Source organism: Lissotriton vulgaris, chromosome 11 (genome assembly GCF_964263255.1).
Source record: "Lissotriton vulgaris chromosome 11, aLisVul1.2, whole genome shotgun sequence".
Classification (NCBI taxonomy): Eukaryota; Metazoa; Chordata; class Amphibia; order Caudata; family Salamandridae; genus Lissotriton; species Lissotriton vulgaris.
This window is the reverse complement of record NC_141699.1, coordinates 908,563,602-908,586,146: the sequence shown is the minus strand read 5'-3', so window position 1 is coordinate 908,586,146 and position 22,545 is coordinate 908,563,602. Positions and strand designations below refer to the sequence as shown.

At 49.5% G+C, this 22,545-nt stretch overlaps 1 protein-coding gene across 15 annotated transcripts in view; it reads right to left on the bottom strand.

The window, feature by feature from the left end:
* The window catches only part of TRIP12 (thyroid hormone receptor interactor 12), a 1,206,981-nt gene that overhangs the window by 854,239 nt on the left and 330,197 nt on the right, over positions 1 to 22,545 (bottom strand). For all 15 annotated transcript variants that reach the window (XM_086944059.1, XM_086944047.1, XM_086944048.1 and 12 more), the window contains one exon: positions 2,963 to 3,124. In XM_086944059.1, the coding sequence (XP_086800185.1) occupies positions 2,963 to 3,124 (162 nt within the window). The remainder of the gene's footprint in view (positions 1 to 2,962; positions 3,125 to 22,545) is intronic.

Sequence of the window (22,545 nt, the reverse complement as noted above, 5' to 3'; positions counted from 1 at the left end):
GTATATATCAAAAAAGCTTTCAAGAGTTTAGAATGGGAATACTTGTTTCATGTAATGCGGCGGATGGGGCTAGGTTCGGACTTTGTGAGTTGGACGGCTTTGCTGTACACAGAATCTACGGCCAGAGTTAGGAGAGGGAGAGTAATATCAGAAGCCTGTAGGGTGGGTTGTGGCACGCGTCAGGATTGTCCTCTCTCCCCATTATTGTTTGCCTTAGCAATAGAGCCCCTCGCGGCGCATGCTCGATTGGTGCAGGCGTATCGGGGACTGGACGTATATGGACAGGTCCATCATATAGCCCTTTATGCTGATGACCTCTTAATGTTCCTGGCGGATACGGATCTGGATCTGGATCTGGAAGGTGCGAAGTCACTGTTGCGAGCCCTTAGTGTGGTGGCGGGGCTGAATGTCAACTGGGCAAAGTCGTGTCTGTTGACGGTGCGGGGGGGGGTAGGACTCTCCCTTGATCCGTAGACGGGGTGAACTTGGAAGAGCAGCGGCTTCCGTATTTGGGCACGGTGATTTACCATGAGCAGGCGGACATTCTGGAAGGGAACGTGGGGAAGGTGATCAGGGGAACCAAAGCAAACTTTGAGTTCTGGAGCACTCTACCCTTGTCAGTTGCGGGGCGAGTGGCTCTACTTAAGATGGTGACCCTCCCGCGGCTACTATACTTTTTTAGGACCCTCCAGATATGGATACCGGCGGGTTATTTTCGGAAACTGAAGTCGATGATTACCACGTTCCTGTGGGGCGCGGGTAGGAGTAGGGTAGTACTCACTACACTTATGAGGCCCCGGGCGGAAGGGGGGCTGGCGTCCCAGATTATGAGATGTACTACTTAGCAGCTCAACTTCAGTGGCTCACGCAGTGGGTAGCAAGGGCTACTAGGGGGGGGGAGGGGGGGCGGGCGGGAAGAAGAGTCAGGAGAACTAACGGGTCCACTGTTGGTATGTCCCGCATTGTCCTGCGCCTTCCAATCGGGGATATGCACCTTACTCAGGATTTTGACACAGCCCGGAAGTGCTGGAACAGGTACCTGCAGCGGGGAAATATATATATCGACCCCTTATGCGCCGCATATCCTATTGAAGATGTGCAGGGCGCTGCCACATGGAGGAACTTGGCAGAGACTAGAGGTATGGGAGCAGCAGGGCTTGTCGACAATGGGTGACCTGTATGATTAAGGCACCCTCATGCCACTTGATGTCCTGCAGGACCACTTTGGGTTACCAGGGGGTGACATTTTGTTACATGCGGCACTCACGGCAGCAGTGCGGAAACACTGAAAGTCTGGGATGGCGGAGCCGCTTACATCCATGGGGTGCCAGTATGTTGTAGTTGCGGCGGGCCCAATTAAGGCAGTAACATGTTTATACAGGCGTATGACCCTAGAAGCTCTGGTCCCCTTAACTGCTTTAAAAACAAAATGGGAAACCGATTTAGGTTGTGACATTCCAGATGCGGCATGGGGTGGAATAGTGGAGAGAGCTTGGAAAGGTACGCGCAATGCGCGGTTTCAATTGGTGCATTTTTACATCCTGCAAAGGGCTTACCTCACACCTGCCCGCCTTCATAAATACTTCCCAACCCAGTTGGCATCCTGCCCTAGATGTTCCATGGATGAGGCTGATTTTAAGCATATGCTATGGGACTGCCCGCTGCTTGAGCCCTTTTCGCAGGGAGTGACGGCTTTGATGAGGGAAATCACTGATAGAGACCTACAACCCTCCATGGCACAGTGCATTCTCCATTGGTTTCCTCGCACCTCAAAGAATAAAATCACTAGTAAATTTATAGACCTGGGGTTCCTTCTAGCTAAAAGATCCATAACCTCCCAATGGAAGGCGAATAAAGGCCCTAGATTTGCTCAATGGAAAGCTGAATTTAGTAAATGGGCCGGGTGTGAGGGAGATATCCGGCTTCAAATTACACACTGAACGGGTACCGAACAGGCGTTGAGAGGGCGAGAGCATGAGAACGACTGGTCACAAAACTCACTCCCGGAGGATGAGCAGGGGGTGGGTCTTGAGGATGGTCCTGGGGTAAGTCCACACTAAGGTGAAAAGGTAGCGGAGGAAGTTTTTTTTTTGTCTTTTTTTGTCGGAGGGAGAGGAAGCCCGCCCCGACATCCACGTCCCAATTACACCGACATTACCTATGCAACAGGTGCCCGAACTCCGTTCCTACTGGTTGGCCGAGCATTTGGCCTTCCAGAGGGGTTGTCTTGGGGGGAGATGGGGTCGGTTTCCCATAGACACGTCCTAACCTGTTGATTTGAAGTACGTTCTACCTGGTTTACCCTGGAACATACCCACTGTATTATGTCACAGTGATCGTAGGTACCTAATTTTGCTTGAGTGTTTGAACTGCTATCCACTTCCTGTACAGTGAGACGTCCAATCCACGTGATATGCTTTGGGTCCAGTTGCTGCATATGACCGCAGCTTTAGGCTTCTTTACACTCCAATGAAGACACTCTACGACACGCCCGGGAGGGGAGGGGGGTGGGATGTAGGGGAGGTTGAGTTAGGGAGGAACAGTTGGGGTATGTTACAGGTGGCTGGGGGGGTGTAGGGGTGTGTGAATGGGGGTCTTGATCCTGTTTCCACACTTGGCTTCCTCTGTAGATGTTGCCGGAAAATGTATGTCGCAAAGGGACTATTCTGAAGATGCCCGTAATGTTTGTCACTTTAATTGCCTTGAGGAATGCCACTGCAAATGGTACCTATTCACTTGCTGGAATGATGTATTTTGTGCTTTCATATCAATAAAAATTGTTTAAAAAAAATTGGACCAATCTCTCACAAATGCAAACAGACTAGGCATAATTTTCAAAGTAATCTTTCTCATCTCCTACAATATTAGCAGCAAATACGTACGTAACAGCAATAAGGTGCTAGCAACATTAAATTTTTTTATGAGCATCTTAATTCAAACATTTGAGGGATGTTATTCTTACCTGATGAGTTAGCCGTTGTGTAAGCAATGGTAGAGAATCTGCAACAAAATTGAACTCATCCGTAGTAATGCTCTGGCAGCAGTTGGCAGCAATAGCCAATGCATTTCGTTGTGCATTTATACTGAAAAATTCTAAATATAGTAAGCAATCAGCCAACCCCCCCTGCAACAACAAAAAAAAATATATATATATATATATATATAAATAGAGAGAGAGAGAGAGAAAAATATAATGTTAACAGCATACAAAATGTTTTATTGTACCATGAAGAATAATCTGGTAACCTTTTCAAAGCAGTTGCCATTGATGACTATTCTCTCCCCTGAATCACATTCCTACTCCAACACCAAACCATGACATTTCCCATCTGTAATGAAGATGCATAATATTTTGTAGTTCAAGGTGAATGTGCTATAATTTTAATCATACAAATTTGTGTGCGACTTGAGGGACAAATATCCAGTGGCATAGCTTCAAGGTCGGGGGGGTGTCACATCTCTGCCCATCAGTCTCCTCAATCTTTTGGGAGGACCATCGCGCGCATGACATAGCGTGCAGAGCATAGAGATGTTCATTTATCTTCTTCTAGCTTGGAGATTTGGGCTGCAGTCGTTCCTTCCGTAAAAACATTGGTGAGGAAGGAGGATTTTTTAGGTCAGCTGTCAGAATTCCCCTGCCCATGGATTTAGACCTGCAGGGTTAATCATTCATGCTTAGGGAAATCAGATGTCAACGTAAAGAGACTAACTGTGAAGAATACATAAACAGTGTGTTTGAGGAAATATAAATTTTATGGTCAAGAAATGTTCCCTAACGTGTACCCCACCGTCTCCATGTACGAGCTTAAAGTGCATGTAACTTCCCTCCTGTGCCAGCTATGAAGACGCAAATACATTTGCGTCCAACGTTAACATGTCCTCTTTCAGACCCACCCTGAATGGGTTGAATATTCCGTTCCTAAGTATGCCATGCCAACGTCTTTTTGTGGTGTACTTTACACGTTTTTCAGCTCTGGCGAAGTAGGCCCTGAATTCTGCCATCGAGCCTTTTTCCTGCCTTCTGACTCTGAACGCACTCAGCCTGGGCTGCCTCTGTACCCGTGACCTCTGCCTTACTCCCTGTGCGGCTAACAGCGCTTAGCTCAGCCTGCTGCCTGCCAAGACTGTATTCAACCTTCGAATTATCTGCTCCGCTCCTCAAACATACATTCCTGCCTACTAGTTCAAGTAAACATCCTTCCAGCTGCAGAGCAAAGGGCCCGGCCTCACTGTCTCCGTGCAAGTAATTCATAGCTTCTGTTACCATGGTAGGCCCATGCCCCCTCGCATCTCATGCAGACACGTAGACGCTTATACACGCACTCACAGTCAGTATAGAATAGCCTCTGCCCAAGAGACCTTTCCCTCTAGATAATATGGTTCCCAAACATCAGATATCAGATATGATATAGGTACGAGTTGATCTGACATGCCAGACTTCTGTCTCTTTCCGCTAGTGTAAATGTCAAGTCCCCTGCACCCTCCAGCTCCACGTCAATCACACGTCATGCAGCTGCGCACGCATCCAGACCTCAGATTTCTGCTGACATTGCAAGATTCTGCTTTGTACCCACCTACTTGTGACACTTACATGTGACGTTTCTAGCACACACCTCTATGTTCACGCCCAGTTCACGCCTTCTGATTACGTATTGCTAACACGTGTATGCTGTTATCTTGTTTCTCTCAGCTGTTACGCCTACTGTATTGGTATTCATTATATGGTTTAAGTATAAAAGTTATGTCTTGTCAATAAAGTATGCTCTATCCCTTCCTGCACCCCAGTGGTGTCAGGAACACGATATCCGGTACCAGAACCATTCCTTTTTAAGGAATAAAACCCCTAAGAACTCTAACACCACGGACTCTGCGTCTTTCTTTCCGATTGAGTTATTTTTGTTAAGTACTTACCTGCATAGAAATTAGGACGGTAAATCAAATATTTACCACATTATTTTGGCGCCCGAACAGGAACCCCTCCCCCACCTTACGCGCCGGTTGGTGCGTTGCAACCTTTGCCCCCTGCCATAAGTCAAGACGGACAATTACGCGTACCCGCAGGGCTTCCTGTAACTCCCTCTGGCCCACGGAGGTGACGGAGACTGCGATCAGCACCCAGACGAGGCGGTGAGGAGTGCGGAGGATCCCGACCAGAGCCTAGCCGAAAGAAGCAAGGTCCGAGGTGTCAAGAGGCCCACCAGTTTCCGAAGTATCCACGTGTCGAGTCGAGTCCAGTCCGGTCCAGTCCAGTCGAGTTTTCCGAGGCCTTCCGTTCCGTGCTTCCCGGTGAGTACCATTGCTGGGACGTATCTAGACGGGTGCATTATTATGTATCCGGTAAAGACGTGTTTGGGTACACAAACGCGGTCTGCACTGTTTTAGACAGTGTATCTGTACTGTTTAGCAGTATATCAAGCATACAAGTTCTTGCACTGTCCTTGACAGTGTATCTGTGCTGTTTAGCAGTACATCTAGTATCAAGGGTAGTGATATATGTTCAAAATGTTTTCATGTGATTAATGTCGTGGTATGAGTGACTGTTTGATGTACAATTACTGTGTTTTTGTGTAACTAGCTGTGTTCAGAGTAAGTAACAAATATCGAATATCCAGTACTAAGTAACAAGATGCCGTTCTTCAATAAACTAAGACAGATAGGAACTAGGAAAGGGATGCTAGAGGAAGAAATTCCTATCCCCCCTAGGGACACTCCTGGAAATTTTATGTACCATAAGCATGGCTTAGATGCCATATTGTATCTAGATTTATGGGCCGATTATACTAAGCACCTAGACGAGGGACACAGATGGCCCGTTACAGGAACATGGGATGCAGAGTGCATCGTGAAGGTAGAAGAAGCGCTATGGAAAAAGAAAGCCAGACAATCTCAGAAAGACGCTATAGAATTTTGGCGTAAAGAATCACATAAACGTGCTGAAAGAGCACTCCGCAGAGAAGACAGACAGAGAAGAGTCGGATAGAGTCCGAGAAAACGAATTAGTTAATGAAGGGATCCGAGTAAAAGCAGAACAAGTAGACCGTATGCGAAATAATCTTGTAAATGGCATGTACTTAGTGGCCGAGGGTTCGCCTGAAGCCACTTCAGAAATACCGAAAAACCTGCCGCCACCATTGGTTCCGACTAAAGTAAATCACAGGACCACCAAAGACATATTCCTTGCTTCCTATCTAGACGATGTATCACCCGCTTACACCAATCCACGTGCCCGCGTCCCGCCTACTGACGGTGACGGGGACGGAGGTGGCAACCCGCCTCAAGACAATATCCAGCCATTACCGCAACAAGGCTCCCCCGTTCGACAGCCTGCTCCACTTGTTCCTCCACCTCCACCACTTCCCGCACCTAAAATTAATATACCGAATCAGATTGTGCCTGATCCCAGTAAGAGACAAGTTCAGGTACACATACAGACTCCACAGAGAAATAATGCTCAAGCCTCTGGTTCAGGAGGTGCGACAGGGGGTCTCCAGACCCCGCCAACAACACACAGATTACACCTTAGGGACCTGCTGAAGCAACATACACCCCAATCACCCAGTCTCGACATACTCAAAGAACCCCTTCCAATTTGCAGATATGATCCAGTACCCGGTAAAGAGGATAGAATGTTGATAGCATCACTACGCTTGCGACAAGCTACAGATTACCTAGTGTTATTCCCAGGGATGGCTGATCACCTAGATAGAATATATCATTTTGTCCAGACTGGGGAAAATCCCGAAAGTATTAAGGAGGCCCTGGCAAACCAGAAAGTTGACACTCAAGCATATGTATTACGTTTTTTCATAAATTGCTTAATAAGAGACCGAGACAGGCCTGGGGTAGACCAGGGAGAGATGGAAGCACTAAACAAGTGGGGTCAAAATATAGCCGACGGAAGGCATGATAAAGTGAATTGTATATCGAGCATGTACAAGAAAATCAGAAAGGCAGTGATAGAAATACACGAAAAAGAAAGTGACAGGAATGACTCCTCCGAGGAGGAAGGACCTGAAGAACCAGAAACGACTACAGACAGGATAGCGTATGTAGGTAAGGGAAGTTACCTTAGGAAAGGCATTCGTCCGGAAAGCAAGAGAGTTTTTCTCTCTGGCATATCAAAACCAAGTTCCCCTGAACATCTGTTTCAAGTTACCGATAAAATGCTTCAAGAACAAATGGGGTACCATGTACTCAATTCTATGGATGAACAAGAACTAGCCCGGTCAGCAGTGCTATGGGCTGACAATCCTAACATATACAATGATGATACAGTAGCACAGACATTTCTGAACCTTTCCCCAGACGAGCAGAAATTAGCTGGGATATACATGATTCAGCATCTCATCACGTTATACAGACAACAACATTCTGATCCAGGTCCTTTACCTGATACATTAGAAGCACTACTTATGAATAGATGGAGAGGCCTAAGTACCAGATTAATTCAAATAATTCTAGAACAACGACGTAAATATAACGCTTTCTTAGGCCCACAATATGTTTCAGCTCAGCCACCAGAAAGAAAAATGTGTCACTTTGAGCATTTTGACAGACAGAATCCCTTACGAGAAGTACACCCAGTTATGGGTACTAATAACACCTTGGAACGTATGTTTGTGTACACACCTTTAACAAAGTTAGAATTGTTAGAAATGAAGAAACTAGTACCCTGTCATGATAAAGACCCTGCAGGTTTTCACAGAGAACTTAAAGACATGTTACTCATGGGAGATTACACGTATACGGATATTATGAAATTGTTAAAAGGTACTGCTGCCCACTGGCATCTACGAGAAACTCAAGGAAAAAGAATGGGAGGTGGGAGATAAAAAGATTATATGGACTGAAATAGAAGACGAGGAAAAAGGTCGTACCCCAGGGGTAGGCCTTGGGGACAAAGCTAAAGCCTTACCAGGTCTCTAATAGTACAGGTCTTGCCAAGATTATTGACAACTAAAAAGGAAGACTGGGACGCAATCTCAGCCTGCAAACAGAAACGCGATGAAGATACCAGTGACTTCTATTCAAGATTCGAGAAATGTTTCATTATTAATAGTGGCCTAAAACTAGGTAGCGAGTCGTACCCGCATCTTTTTGTAACAAAGTTAGCCGAGAATTCCCTGACATCAGTTAAGAACCGTGTATATAAAGTTGAAAGTACATGGCAAGCAAATACGCCATCCCAGATGTTACAAATGTTACAATACCACCAGAACAGAATTAGAGAAGAACAGGATCACGAACAGAGACGTATGAAAGACACAAAAATGAAAATGTTAGTGGCCCAGTCGGTTCCAGCCGGCGGCCAGAGAAAGGGTACAACCCAGACAGGTAATTCAGCAGCTCCCGTTAAAGGGACATGCAACTATTGCAAACAGCCAGGTCACTACGTAGATGAATGTCCAGTTCTGAAACACAATATAGCAACAGGTAAAACTAAAGAAAGACCGCATCCGCCTAGACAAGACCAGGTCCAGCAACAGACTTCACAGAATTCCCAACCTATGCATGCTTCACCACATACAGCACAGACCGCAGCAGTATCACAGCCACAGCCACAGCCCATTGCCGCAACACAGCAAGTTTCACGACAGATGAACCAGTATGCCCAATCTGATTATCCCGATTATCAGCGATACACATGAAACAGCCTAGAGAGGGAGTTGGCTTGCCTCTTATTGAGATTCCTGTAGATCAAGAGGGTCCTTATGTACACAGTCAAGTATTGGGAAAAGACAAAGTTTTTAATTGACACAGGGGCAAGCCGCACAACAATCAGCCATAATGAAGTCCCAGGGGCACCCCTCTCAGGCTCACAGAATGTTTCCCTTGGCTTTTCAGGACAGCCTATTGTAAATGAGGTATCAAAACCAGTCCCCCTAGCTGTGGGTCCATTATCACGCGTTACAGACTTGTTATTCACGAAATCATGTCCAGAAAACTTGTTAGGTATCAAAACATTGAAGGCTCTAGGAGCTGTGATATGTTGTTCTCCGGAAGGAGTTAGACTTTTTCTGCGTGACTTTAAGGGTCACTATGTATTACGAGAGTTTGATGTCAGATTGAAAAATGTACCGAAGCACCTGTGGGCACAAGGCCCGACCGATGTAGGTTGCATGCACATTACACCATACCGTGTTACACTCAAACCAGGAGTTGTTTTACCACGAATCAGACAATACAAGTTACCACCCGATGCTGTAGTGGCTTTACTGGAAATCATTGAAGAGCTCATTGCCCAAGGAGTGGTCGTAGAAACCGACTCCAATATCTGTAATTCCCCTATCATTCCGATTCTTAAACGTACTGATCCCAATGCACCGCCAGTATATCGGCTGGTGATTGATTTACGAGAACTCAATAAATGCATTGTTCCACAGTATCCTGTGGTTCCCGACATCTCATCCTTATTGACTGCTATTGATTCAGAAGCAACGTTCTTTACTGTAATTGATCTCAAGAACGCCTTCTTCAGTGTACCCATTGATCCAGAGAGCCAATACCTCTTCGGATTCAGTTTAAATGGACGAAGTTTCAAATTTTCACGCGCACCTCAAGGATTCACAGAAAGCCCCAGCATCTATAGTCAAGCACTGAAAAGACAACTTGATTGTATCCAAATGCCAGTTAACACCGCCTTACTACAATACGTCTATGATCTGCTGATCACCGCACGAAGTGAACCCGAATGTGAACAAGCATCACTGACTGTTTTACAATTTCTGGCCGACAAGGGACACAAGGTGTCTCCTTCGAAGCTACAATTCTGTGTTCAGCAAGTTGTGTACTTGGGTCACTTGCTGTCCAAAGTGGGGAGACAGCTCACACCTGACCGCATCCAGTTAATTATAAATATGCCACAACCCCAGACACAAAAGGAAGTGCGGGCCTTTATAGGCCTCACCTCGTACTGCAGACAATGGATTCCTCAATATGCATTTCTAGCTAAACCACTCATTCAGTTGACAACACAGGAGGCAGCGACTTCGACTGCCCTTCCTTGGACTCAGGAACATACACAGGCCTTTGAGGAATTAAAGAAAGCTTTATGTCAAGCACCAGTTTTAGCGACACCATGTTACAGCAAACCTTTTACACTTTTTGTTACAGAACGTGATGGTACAGCGTTGTCTGTCCTCACTCAAGATCAAGCAGGTTCACATAAGCCTTGTGCTTATTTTTCAAGTACATTGGATTCAGAAGCCCAGGCGCTCCCTGCATGCTTAAAGTCAGTTGCAGCGACAGCCCTAGCAATCAGACAGAGCGATTCAATCGTATTAGGACATCCATTAACAGTACAAGTTCCACATTCTGTAGAGGTTCTTTTAAACCGAACCCAGACTCAACACTTGACTATAGCACGACTGACAGGTTATGAATTGACGCTATTCCAGCCACACATAGAGATCAGACGCTGTAACATTCTGAATCCTGCAACATTGTTACCCTCGATTATGACAAATTCAGCCCCGCATGATTGTATAGAGATCATTAATGCAGTAACAAAGCCCCGACGAGACTTAACAGATGTTCCATTGACAAATCCAGACCTGACACTTTACGTGGATGGTTCATGTATGAGAACAAACACAGGAGAATTAGTGGCCGCATATGCAGTGACCACTGAAACTGAAGTCAAAGAAACATATCGTATTGATACACTGTCCGCTCAAGCAGCAGAGCTCATCGCTCTGACCCGAGCCTGTATACTAGCTAAGGACAGAAATGTTAACATATACACAGATTCACGTTATGCTTTCGGAGTCGTACACGACTTCGGAGTGTTAAGGCAAGAACGAGGTTTCCTGACCTCTCACGGTGCCAAGATCCAACACGGTCCCCTCATTCAAGCACTATTAGAAGCAATACATCTGCCTTCAGGCATATCCATCATGAAGTGTAAAGCACATACTAAAGTTACAGATTCCATTTCCCAGGGTAACGACCTGGCAGACCAAACAGCAAAACATACAGCATTGACTCACACCCAGACAACTGATGTGACAAAAACAATAGTGCCGACACAGTGTATGACAGTTAGGGATCCCACACTAGATGTAATCGATATTCAGACACATGCTACTCCAGATGAAATCAAGAAATGGACTGAACTAGGAGGGATCCAGACAGATCAAGGATGGATGACGAAGGGAAAATCTACATGGTTTCTCCCCGACTCTATGGTTCAAGTCATAATAAATACAGCACATAGTCCAGCACACCTAGGAGAAAAAGCTATGTTAGACAGTTTACAGAATCTCTGGTACAACAAACATTTACGAGCAGCCGCAAAACAGAAAGTGCGTACTTGCATGATCTGTTGTCAGTTCAATCCAGGTAAAAGCGTCCCTGTAGAGCAAGGTGGATTTCATCCTCCCGATCACCCTTTTGAAGTCCTCCAGATGGATTATATCCAGATGGACCGTTGTCGAGGATTCAAGTATGTCCTCTTAGTTGTTTGTGCACTTTCCCGTTGGACCGAAGCATATCCAGTCCCAGATTACACTGCCCCGACCACTGCCAGGCAGCTGGTTCGAGAATTCTTCCCACGGTACGGCTTGCCTCGTATCGTGTACTCAGATAACGGACAGCCATTCTCATCCGAGCTCATGAAGCAGGTTTCACTTCTGCTAGGATATCAGTGGAAATTCCATTGTGTCCGACATCCCGAGGCAGCTGGCCTTGTAGAAAGGCATAACCAGACACTGAAAACACGCCTAGCCAAAATCTGTAAAGAGAAAGGGGTCGACTGGATAGTCGCCCCGCCAGTTGCACTGTTCTATATGAGAATGGTCCCCCATTCGAGATCAGGACTATCCCCGTATGAGGTGGTCTTTGGCCGACCACCAAATATGTGGGGGACGCCCATGCCTAAGAAAATAACCGATGTTGATTGTAATATGCTGACAGATTATCTTGCCTCCTTGATGTCTGCACTCCAATCATGTCGTTCACAGGTTGCCGCAGCCTTTCCCGACAACACTGATGTAAAGCCACACGACGTCCGTCCAGGGGACACTGTGCTGATTCGCAACTTCGACAGGAAAAGCCCGCTGGAGCCCCGCTGGAAGGAGCCGAAGATCGTCCTTCTGACCACGAGGACGGCAATTAAAGTTGAGGGCCGAAAAGGGTGGATCCACACCAGTCATATTAAAAAATGTAATGAACTGTTGCCAGAGACTGACTCGTCCACCCCCTCAAAGGACTGCCTCGATACTAGTGACTTTAAAGTTCCCAAGAGAGAGAATACTCCCCAAGAGGAGTATAAAAAGAAATTACGGGGGGGGGCGTGGCCAACTGCCGAACATGGCGGCAGCTTAACCCGGGAGCTCCGCAAGGCAATCCGGCCCGCACAATAATCCGCATGCACATCCGTATACTGACCTGCCTGAAGGGGTGAAATCGGCCCCGGGAACCGAGCGGCACATAACGAGCCGCTCCCAGCGAAAATCCGACGCCGGGAAGTGCTCCATCCGTCGATAGTGAGAAGAGGCCTACAGCGACTCGGCAGCACCGGCCCTGAGTTCGGGGGCGTGCCGACCGGAAGCGCACCTTCTCCGGCCGGGAGGAGTCGGCATTGGCCGGCGACCGCTCCTCCTTGCTTGGCACCGAGCTCCACCACGGCGCTCCCTTCACGTTGCACTTGGGAACACCTCTAAGCCAAGACTCCAGTGATAGCAGGGACGGTGGAGGCCCCGCACAGCGCCCCGACCACTACGGCGCACATAGGCAGACGGCGCCTGGGTCGGCGCGGTCCCCCCGCAGCACTGAACATTACTCCGAACTGCCGTTGGACAGGAAGGCGGCCTTCACCATAGTGGCACCAGTCCCCGGCGACACACGGCGACCATACGACCCACGTGGAGGAGGGAACTTGTACGGAATCCGGGACCTGTGCACGCCGCCGTCATCACAGCGGCAACCTCTCCACTGAATCCAACGGCAGCCACAATCCGGCTGCACTACAGGCGGGGACGGACCTGGACCCTGGGGTCCCTGCACCTTTTACCGGCTGCCTCGACGACACACATCGGGAGGACGGCCTGCACGGACACTTGCAACTCAAGCACGCCATCATGACGGGCAAGAACACGAGGAGCATGGCTGCGACGCAATCCAAGCTTGACAAGTTTGCTTATGCCCATAACAGCCACTCACAAGGACCTGGTCGGCACTCAGCCGGTGCTTCCTCTGACACCAACGGGACTGGAAAAGTCACACTGGAGGCCATCATGAGAACTCTCACAGACGTCCAGGCGACGGTTGGCACAATCTCCACGGAGGTGAACCTGCTGCGAGCAGATTTCAAGAAAATGTCGGAGAGGGTGTCGCAAGTAGAGGTGGTCACGAAATCCCTTATTGAGGACACTTCTGACCTTCAGGTGGCGATGGAACGACTAGAAAAGACAACCAAACAACTACAAGAAAAGCTGGACGACCAGGAAGGACGCTCGAGAAGGAACAACGTCCGTATTCTAGGCCTTCCGGAATCGGAGGGAAAAGGTGCCATGGACCTGTACATAGAGGACCTTATCAAGACAAAACTGCAACCTAAAGGACTATCAGCCTTCTTCTCCGTTGAAAGGGCTCATCGAGTCCCCGGGGGTACGCCCCAACCAGGGGCCACACCGCGACCGGTGCTGGCCAGACTCTTTAACTATAGAGACAGGGACGCCATTTTGCAGGCGGCCAGGGTGGCGCCCCCAGTGAAGATCCTGAACTCCACGCTGGCGTTCTTCCCAGACTACACGGCCGAGGTGGCCAGGCGTCGAAAATCCTTCAATGCGGTCAAAAAGACTTTGCGAGACAGGGAACTACCCTACTCGATGCTCTTCCCCGCCAAACTGCGGATTGTGGCCGAGGGAAGGACGTGGTTCTTCGACAATCCTGAAGTAGCACGAGAGTGGTTGGATGGCTGGAGACCGGCGGGCAAGCCTCAACGCCCGCGCAAGGACCGCCAGGAACACCGTAAGGAGAAAACGCCAGAGCGCCGCGAGCCCAGCCCAGCCACTGAACAGGGCGCAGCCGGGGGCTTAGACTCCGATCTTGAAAGGGATCCCTTTGACTCAGGACAACCTAACAGGGGATGAATGACTACGCTGGAAGCATCAAGCACTGAACATTACACTCGGGACCTTGGGCCGATGGAACTGAGTAGGGCGGGTTATGGCCGGTGCCTGTAGGGGACTCACCAACCCCACAAGCAAGTAAGACTAGATAGGGGGGGGAGAAAAGCACTCTGCCAAGTTGGGGATGCGGGCGGGAACTCGTCCGTGGTGCAGGGGAGCAGGGAGGGGGTGGAGGGATGGGAGTTACGAAGTTCAAGTTAAAGTTAAGTTTCACGGTCATCGTCATAATTATTGCAATCTCACAGGGCATGAATACACTGCACTCTATGGGCGGCGTGCACCGCCTCCACATTCTGACACCCTTCTCCTCCTGATAACGAGGGACACGGTTCATAACTACACATGGCACAGCATGATCAAGCTACACCCGCGATGGGTGCCCCTGTCACGACGGTAGTTCCCCCACTGAAGCTCCTTACCTGGAATGTCAGAGGGTTGGGAGATAAAATAAAAAGGGGTTTGGTGCTGCAAACTGTTAAGCGTGCTCGGTCAGACCTAGTACTGCTGCAAGAAACACATTTGGCGGGAACCACCTGTAAGGCCCTGAACAGGCGTGGGTACACCATGGCGGTACACTCCGAATTCACCTCGGGTTCCAGGGGCACAGGGATACTCCTCAGAAACAACTCTCCCTTCCTGGTCACTAGCCACAAGACGGATGACCAAGGTCGGTTTGCAGCACTCTCAGGCCAGTGGGAGGGAAGGGCCTTGAATGTGGTGTCTGTTTACATCCCCCCCGCACTGCACGCTATAACCCGTCCGGCGCTTAGCCGATTCCTTATTGATCTCCCCGAGGGAGATGTGATCATGGGAGGCGATTTCAATGCCATCACAGACCCTCTACTAGACACTTTTCCCCAGCGGGCCCGCCAGAGAGGAGCCGCAGCACTCCCGGGCTTTTTATCTGCTATGGGCCTCACGGATGTCTGGCGTCACCTGAACCCTGCTGCGCAGCAATACACACACTACTCCGCACCCCATGACACCCTCTCCCGCATCGACTACTTTTTCATTCTGGGGATTGGACTGAGCTCTGTAGAAAGTATTGACATTCTACCGCGAGGAATTTCTGATCACTCCCCGGTCTCCCTTCACATTTCCGCCAGGGATTGTAAGCGGGGTAGGCTATACCCGATCTATCCCACTTATTTGCAGGTTCCTGGCATCAAGAAGAAGCTCAAGTTAACCACCACACACTATTTCACTGAGAACACTGGGTCGGTCGCCTCACCTTCAATTCTGTGGGAGGCGTATAAGACGGTCCTCAGAGGGGCATCCATATCAGCCATTACTGGGCATAAGAGGGAATCGAGGGCCACACTGACCAATTTGGAAGTAGCCCTACACACGGCGAACACTGCACATATGACAGACCCCACTCCTGAGACGCTCCATGAACTGCAGCTCCGCCAGCAACAACATCAGGCACACCTTACCGTGATCACTAAAGGGCACCTTGCGAGTACAGCACACAGAATCTATGATGTGGGCGATAAGGCCGGGAAGATGCTAGCGTGGCTAGACAAGCGGGGTGGCAGCAACAAAGGGATTCATGGACTCTATGATACGAACGGCACACTGCGAACTCACCCAGAGCACATAATTCAGACTCTAGCCTGCCACTTCCAGAACATCTACACGCCGACACGGCCAGTCACTGAGCAGGAGGCCATGGACTCCCTTAGCAACATCCAGGTCCCTGTGCTCTCACCAGAAGCGCAGCAGGAACTTGAGGCAGACCTCACTGTGGGAGAGGTCCAATTGGCAATACAGGCGCTACAATCCGGCAAAGCCCTAGGCCCGAACGGGATTCCTGTGGAGTGGTATAAGGCGATGGACTCAATCCTGGCCAAGCCCCTCCTAGACATGTTCAACGACAGCCTACAAAAGGCGCTGCTCCCACTCGATCAACGCACGGCCACCATTGTGGCTATCCCAAAACCGTCTAAGCCACCAACCGATTGTACCTCATACCGACCCATCTCACTGCTCAACACAGAAGCGAAGGTCCTGGCGAAACTACTGGCCAGCCGCCTCACCAAACATCTCACTACCCTAATACACCCTGACCAATCGGGCTTTATGCCACATAGAGGCACAGCACTTAATCTACGCAGGGTGCACGGGGTGTTGGCAAAGGCGCATCTACTTCAGGAACAGGCTGTGATACTTTCTTTAGATGCTAAAATGGCATTTGATTTGGTTGAGTGGGAATACCTCTTTGCTGTACTAACCCGCATGGGCTTCGGGCCCCTGTATATGGCGTGGGTGCGACTGCTCTACACCCGGCCGATGGCACAGGTGGTAGCGAACGGACGTATATCCTCGACCTTTCCACTAGGGAGAGGAACGAGACAAGGGTGCCCGCTATCGCCCCTGTTGTTTGCGATAGTGCTGGAACCGCTGGCAATCCTGCTACGTGCGACACCGTTATTTAGAGGAATCGCGTGGAGCGACGGGTGGGAAGACAAGGTCTCCCTCTACGCCGACGACATGTTGGTATACATGACTGGCCCGACTGAAGGAGTACCCGCCCTATTGGCGATCTGCGATGAACATGGTAAAGCGTCCGGGTATACCCTGAACTGGGCCAAGTCTACACTATATGTACTTGCCGGCCCGGCTCCGGTGTTGCCGGCTACCTGCCCTCTCACAGTGACCGCCTCTTCCTTCAAGTACTTGGGTATTTATGTGACGAAAGATGCTAAACAGTTCTATGTCGAAAATTTGCAGCCGCCTCTGCAGAGGTTGCGTGCAGATGTCCAGTATTGGGCTTCGCTGCCACTGACCCTCCTAGGGCGCGCAGCGCTTTACAAAATGATGGCTCTCCCGAGGTTTCTGTATGTACTAGAGAACTCCCCTTATATGGTTAGCCCGCAGTATTTCCGACGAGTAGCAGCAATGGTCTCCAGCCTGTTGTGGAGTAACGGGCCGGCACGTATAGCGCAGGCAAAACTAGTGAAGAGTTGGTACGAGGGAGGTATCGCACTACCCAATCTCCAATTGTATTACTGGGCGTCACAGCTTAAAGTAATTAATCACTGGATTCACGTTTCCAGAGAAGACCCCGCATACAAGGCAGACTGGTCACAACTGGGGACTGAGGGCATGCTCTCGGTACTGTATAATTACCCGAAGGTCAAGACCCTGCTAGGCCCAACATTCCACACAGCGACACTCTGGCACACGGTGCAGACACGCCTAGGATGGAAGGGGAAAATCACTAGGCTGACGCCCCTTTGGGACACCAAGGCACTGGGCACCCTTAGGGCCTGTAAAGGCTTTAAGAGATGGGACGACATAGGGATCTCGGTGGTTGGGGACCTCTGGGACAAAGGCACGGTTGTTCCCTTTCAGCATCTTCAGCAACAATATGGCCTAGGGCCCACTGAAACATACCGCTATGTACAGATTCGACATGCACTTCTGCGCGCAATACCACCAGACACGACACTCCCAGAGTCCTCGCCCCTTGAGGATAGACTGCTTACCGACTACATGGAGCAAAAAGCGACCTCGCTCACATACAAGAAATTAATTAATAACACGCCAGATCCCACGCACAAACTTAAAGAGAAATGGGTAGCCGAGCTAGGCGATATGGATGAAACGGAGTGGAATGAGGCATTGGCCTCCCCGAGGGAGGTGGGCATATCAGCCAGGTTCCGCCTGATACAGCTCAAGGTGCTACACCGCACCTACTACACTCGCACACTGCTCCACAGAATTCAAAGGGCGCAGCACCCATACTGCCTTAGGGGATGCGGGGAGGAGGGGACTCTCCTACACACGTTTTGGGAATGTCCACAAATAAGGGAACTATGGCGTCAAATTATGCGAACAGTCTCTCAAGCCATGAATGTGTCTGTACTTCCGGAACCTCGCAGGTGCCTACTGAACATTTGGGAACCAACGGACTTAAACAGGTGTGAACAGTTGTGGGTCACCCTAGCAATGACGGTGGCCAAACGAGACATTGCACAGAGATGGGGAGCTCCGGAGTTGCCAACGGTGGCAGGGTGGATAAGAAATATGGACCTTCTCATGGTTAAGGAGAGAGCAGTGTATGTCTTAAGAGCCTGTCCCCGCAAATGGAACCGGGTGTGGCTGAAATGGAACGCATACAGGGGTGACCCTTGTGAAGCTTTGCCAGAGGGTGAGGACTCAGACTCGGAGGAGGAGGATGATTAGTGGCTATAGAGGACTACTGTGCACAGGGGAGGGGCCGGGAGGCGTAATGCACGCACTACCACTCTAAACCCAATGCTGACTTTGTAAGCATGTGAGAAGGTATAGATGAACATACGCAGACTCTGTTATCATGATGACGGTTATGAATGTTAGCAGCCCTACATGCCAAGAACAGATGCATACTGGTAAGTAGCATATTCAGTTCGAGGCATGTGGGCTGCTAAATTCATATCTTAGCATAGAATACATAGCAGTCCCTCCATCAGCGGCGGTTGCCCGTGCCAGCTGCAGAAACCTGAAAAAGTGTCTTGAGAACAGCCTGTCCTACAGCCGCTTGCTGTTTGGAATGTACATCAACACAGTAGTGTTTTGTAAAGGTATGTGGTGTAATCCACGTGGCTGCTCTGCAAATGTCCTCTAAAGGAATGTTTCCTAGGAAAGCCATGGATGCCCCCAATTTGCGTGTGGAGTGCGCCCTTGGGGGTATTGTTAAAGTGCGCTTTGCTTTTTGATAACAGATTTGAATGCACTTAACAATCCATCTGGCTATTCCTGCTTTGGAAATCGGGTTGCCTTTGTGTTGTGGTGAGAAGGCAACGAAAAGTTGTTTTGTTTTCCTAAAGTGTTGTGTCCTGTCTATGTAGTACATCAACGCCCTCCGTACGTCTAACGTATGGAGCATTCTTTCCGCCACTGTTTGTGGGTTCTGGAAGAATGCCGGCAAGTCGATAGTTTGGTTGAGATGAAAATGTGACACCACCTTTGGAAGGAATTTGGGGTTAGTACGTAGGACTACCCTATTTGGATGAATCTGAATGAATGGCTCTTGGATTGTGAGCGCTTGTAGCTCACTAACACGCCTCAGTGACGTAATAGCAATTAGGAAAGCTACTTTCCACGTCAGGAATTGCAGTTCACACGAGTGCAGTGGCTCAAATGGCGGTCCCATCAGTCTGGTGAGGACCACATTGAGGTTCCACACCGGAGCTGGCGGTGTTCTTGGGGGAATGACTCGTTTCAGACCTTCAAGAAACGCTTTAATGGCAGGCACCCTGAAGACTGAGAGGTGCTGCCTATTTTGAAGGTAAGCTGCGATGGCGGATAGATGTATCCGAATAGAAGTGAACGCTAGCTTGCACTTATAAAGGTGTAACAGATAGCAAATGATGTTAGGGATAGATGCATCTAGCGGGTTTATGTCATTGTCTGCACAGTAAATGACAAAACGTTTCCATTTTGCGGCATAGCATGCCCTGGTTGACGGCTTCCTCGCCTCCTTGATGATGTTCATGCATTCAGGAGGTAGGTTGAGGTATCCAAACTAAGACTTCAGGAGCCAGATCGCTAGGTTGAGCTGTTGCGGATCTGGATGCTGAATTTCTCCATGGTTCTGCGTCAGAAGTCTGGGCGTGAGGCGCAGTCTTTGATGCGGCACCACTGAGAGTTCGAGGAACGTGGTGTACCAGGCTTGGCGCGCCCACGTTGGAGCAACTAGGATGAGTGTCATCGAGTGTTGCCTTAGTTTTCTCGCCACCAGTGGTATCAGAGGTGTCGGGGGAAAAGCGTAAGCAAATTTGCCTGACCAGTTCATCCATATCGCATTGCCCTGCGATTGGGGGTGTGGGAACCTGGCGGCGAAGCTTTGGCATTTTGCGTTCTCCCTTGTGGCGAACAGGTCTATGTCTGGACGGCCCCACCTTTGGAAGTACGGTTGGAGTACCGATGGATGTATCTCCCACTCGTGCATTTGATGACTGTATCTGCTGAGCAGATCCGCCATCTGATTGTCCTTCCCTGGGAGGTGTTCTGCCATGAGGAAGATGTTCCTCTGAATGGCCCACTTCCACATGCTCTGAGCCAGGTGAGACAGCTGTGGTGAGTGGGTGCCTCCCTGCTTTTGGATGTAGTACATCGCGGTCATGTTGTCCGTCCGGACTAACACCACCTTGTTGCACAGATGTACAATGAAGGACTTGAGTGCCATGAAGATCGCCATCAGTTCTAGATAGTTGATGTGCATCTTCTGCTGCTGCGTCGTCCATAGTCCCTGCACCGTGTAAGTGAGCAGATGAGCTCCCCATCCCTGGAGAGATGCGTCCGTTGTCAGGATAACCTGTGGCACTGGCTCCTGGAACAGTCGGCCCTTGCAAAGGTTGTGTGGAGTCCACCAATGCAGAGAGTTGTATGCCCGACTGGTAACCAACACTAGGTCTGTTAATTGTCCCTGAGCCTGTGTCCACTGATTTGCTAAGCACTCCTGGAGCGGGCGCATATGCAACCGTGCGTGAGGGACTATGAAGATGCAGGAGGCCATCATGCCTATCAACTGCATGAACACTCTTGCTGGAAGTGAGTGTCCCGGTCTGAACTTCTGGATTAAAGACTGTATGCCGTCTATCCTGACCTGGTTTGGTTGCGCCTTGGCCGTCAGGGTATTGATTGTCGCACCCAGAAACTGCCGGACGTGTGCCGGCTGAAGGTGTGACTTTGGGTAATTCAACGAGAAACCCAGGTCGTGAAGGAGGTGAATGGTAGTCGACATGTCCGCGGCGCACTGCTGTTCCGACCTGGCTTGAACGAGCCAGTCGTCGAGGTAGGGGTAGACATGGATGTTCTGCCTCCTGAGGTGCGCTGCTACTGTCGCCAGACACTTGGTAAACACCCTTGGGGCAGTTGTGACTCCGAAGGGTAGGACTTTGAACTGATAATGCGTGCCCTGGATAGTGAACCTGAGGTACTTTCTGTGGGACGGATGTAGCGGGATGTGGAAATACGCATCCTTGAGATCTAAGGTTGCTAAGAAGTCTCCTTTGTTTAACATAGGAAGGATCTGTTGCAGTGTAAGCATGTGGAAATGCTCTGACAGTATGTACAGATTGAGGGGACGGAGATCCAGAATTGGTCTGAGAGATCCGTCCTTCTTTGGAATGAGGAAGTACAGGGAATAAACCCCTGTTCCTTCCTCCCCCACTGGCACGAGCTCGATTGCCCCTTTTTGCAGCATCACCAACACTTCCTGCTGCAATAAGTGCAAGTGCTCTGCGGACATAGGTCTTTGCCTTGGTGGAATGTTGGGTGGGGTGGACTTTAACTCTAGACAATAACCGTACTGGATAAGCTGTCGCACCCACCTGTCTGTGGTGATGTTGATCCAGACGGGCAGGAACTGCTGTATTCTCCCCCCGACAGGTGTTAAATGGTCGGGGGGCAGTGACAGAGAGTCACTGGTTGCTTGGGGCAGAGGAGCGTGAATTGTTGCCTCCTTTGCCACGTCCTTTGTTGCTGTTTCCCCTGTAGCCCCTCTTGTTTTGTTTGGGGTACGAGGACTGTGCTCCACCTCTAGGGAACTGTGACTGTTGACCCAACTGTCCTCTGGTGACTCCACGGGCACCTGAGCGACGAAAATTATTGCCACGAAACTGCTGTGATTGTAGGGCCCCCATAGATTTAGCAGTTTCAGTGTCTTTCTTAATTTTTTCCAGGGTGGTGTCAACATCTGGACCAAACAGTCTATCCGGATTGACTGGTTGATTAAGTATGGTTGTTTGAATGTCATGTTTGAACCCCGATATGCGGAGCCAAGCCTGTCTTCTGAGCATGACACTGGTGTTAATGGCCCTAGCGGCTGTGTCCGCGGCATCAAGTGCACACTTTATGGCCGCGTTGGAGATCAGTTGTCCTTCTTGTATAATCATTTTGGTGCCCTCTTGAAACTGCGGAGGCAGGTGTTCCACAATCTGCTCTAGTGTGTCGTAATGTGATCTATCATAACGTGCCAGTAGTGCCTGTGTATTTGCAATACGCCAGAAATTGGCAGCCTGTGCAGCCACTCTTTTGCCTCCTGCCTCTAGCACTTTGGACTACTTATCCGGGGGAGGAGCTTCACCCGTTGTTTGGGAGTTGGTCCTCTTGCGTGCGTTTGCTACCACCAGGGAGTCAAGCGGCAACTGTCCTCGAATGTATGCAGGGTCTGCAGGCGCTGGTCTGTACTTTTTTTCAATACGTGGGTTGACCACCCTCGCCCTGGTAGGCTCTTTAAAGATGTCCGCAGCATGCTTGAGGACCCCTTTGAGCATAGGCAGGGTCTTTACAGTTCTTTCCGAAACTGAAAAGGTGTCGAATAGAAAGTCTTCCTCAACTGGGTCAGCATGCATGTCCACATCATGATTAGCAGCTGCCCTCTCAATGAGTGCATGAAAACCTGCAGAATCCTCTGTAGGGG